General features: G+C 66.0%; 1 protein-coding gene across 1 annotated transcript in view; it reads left to right on the top strand.

The window, feature by feature from the left end:
• Window positions 1-1,203: 1,203 nt before the first annotated feature.
• Window positions 1,204-1,819, top strand: part of EMIHUDRAFT_460046 (hypothetical protein) — a gene marked incomplete at both ends in the record, with an annotated part of 3,110 nt that continues 2,494 nt past the window's right edge. Inside the window, one exon of the mRNA XM_005759963.1 lies at window positions 1,204-1,542. Coding sequence (XP_005760020.1) covers window positions 1,204-1,542 — 339 coding nt within the window. The remainder of the gene's footprint in view (window positions 1,543-1,819) is intronic.

Below are 1,819 nucleotides of genomic sequence, written 5' to 3'. Positions count from 1 at the left end.
GTGGGGCGAGAGGGGACCCGCTCGTGTGTTCGGCGGGAGGAACACAAAGAACGGAATGAGAAAGCCCCGACGTCGTCCCGGAGGCGCCAGCGGCTGGCCGGATCACCATCTCTCAAGGCCCGAGCTTTACGCCGGCGGAGAGAAGAGCCGCAGCCATGGCACTCGGGCAGCCGGGGGGGTCGGCCGATGGGGCGATGGCCGCTGGCGGCGCCGTGGCGGCGAGGGCCCCTCGTCGTCGCCCCGGAGGCGCGGCGGCGGCCGGCCGGGCGGTCGGGACGCCATCTGTCACGGGCAGGGCCGTCGCCGAAGGGACGGCAGAGTTTTACCGGCATCGAGAGCCCAGCACATCGCGTCCGCCCTGTTGACTCGGGCGCGGTCGACCCAGCCACATGAGTTTGAGAAAGTGTGCGCCCCATTGAATGACAATCTTGGTTGGTGTGAGGAGGGACTCGTTCACTCGTACATAAGAAAGAAAGAAAGAAAACGGACAACCCAAGGGAGGGGGATGGGAGGACGGATGTCGTTATCACACAGGGATTTTAAGGAGAGGGGTGTGTCGTACATAAAGAAAGAAAGAAAGAAAACAGACACGCCAAACGAGGGATGGGACGAGGACAGGGTCCCCACCTGCACAGCAGGATTTTGGAAGGACGATCAGGGGGACAGGTGGGGCTCTCCTGCTCCTGACAAGGGTCACGACAGGCTCGCAGCGCGGTGCGCGGTGGACTCCCACATCCACTGGCGGTCTCATCTCAGTCTAGCGACCTGCCTCCAGCTTGTCGCTGGCAGTCTCTCCTACCACAGGCACACTGACACAGGGGTGGCAGCGCCGGCTGCTCCCGCTGTCGCCGCTGTCGGGGGGGAGCCGGCGTTCGGTCCATTTGGCGAGCCAGCGATTCTGCTCGGCATGCCATTTTTGATTGTTTTGCCATTTTTTGTCGGTCTCGTAGTTGACTGAGTGGGGGGGCGGTCTCCACGGCTGCTCGAATCTCGTCCGGGTTCAGCCGTCGCTTGGCCATTGGGCGGAGCTGGTGGTGCAAACGACCGAATCGGTGGGACGGTCGGAAACTGGTGGCGGTGGGACTTATAGGGTTAGACAACGCGCCGTGTGTTTCTTCCTGTCGCACGCAACGCTCAACCGAAAGTCGGGTGGGCTGCTGTGGAAGCTCTGTGGGTGAAGTGAGCTTGCCGCGCGGCTGCCAGATGGACGTCGCTGCGTCGTACAATCAGCGGCTGCCCTGGCCCGCGGTTATGGACGTCTCGCCCGAGGACAGGCCCGTCGCCATCCGCACGTCGTCCATGGGAAGCACGCCGCTCGACACGCACGCAAAGCGGCTGCGCAGCGAGGCGGAGCTCGACTCGTGCCCGCTGCACGAGCCCGACGAGCCCCCGCTGAAGCGGATGGAGTTCACGCCGTGTCACTCGCCCACGCGCGCCGAGCAGACGCCGCCCGAGGACATGGCCAGCGTCATGCCGCCGAGACGGCTCGCCAGCGTCGGCTTTGGCACGCCCATCTCGGGCCACCCCATCTGCTGCCCGCTCGTGAGCGAGCTGCGCCTGCGGTACGGCATGCACCAGACGCAGGGCCCGAGATCGTGCGCGCTCCCGCCCCACACCCCTTCCCCTCCAGAAAAGTTGTCCCCTGCCCTCCCATGCCCTCCCCTGCCCTCCCCTGCCCGCAACCTGCACGCATGCTGCGCGCCTCACCCCTCTCTCACCGGCCGCGGCCCGCCCCGCCCGCGCAGCTCGATGGAGGACAGGACGGTGTGCAAGCTCGAGCGCGCCAATGGCGGCTTCGCGCCTTCGCACGGCTTCTTCG

This window comes from Emiliania huxleyi, assembly GCF_000372725.1.
Source record: "Emiliania huxleyi CCMP1516 unplaced genomic scaffold EMIHUscaffold_787, whole genome shotgun sequence".
NCBI lineage: Eukaryota > Haptophyta > Isochrysidales > Noelaerhabdaceae > Emiliania > Emiliania huxleyi.
Note: the sequence above shows the minus strand (reverse complement) of the source record. Positions and strands in the feature narration are given on the sequence as shown.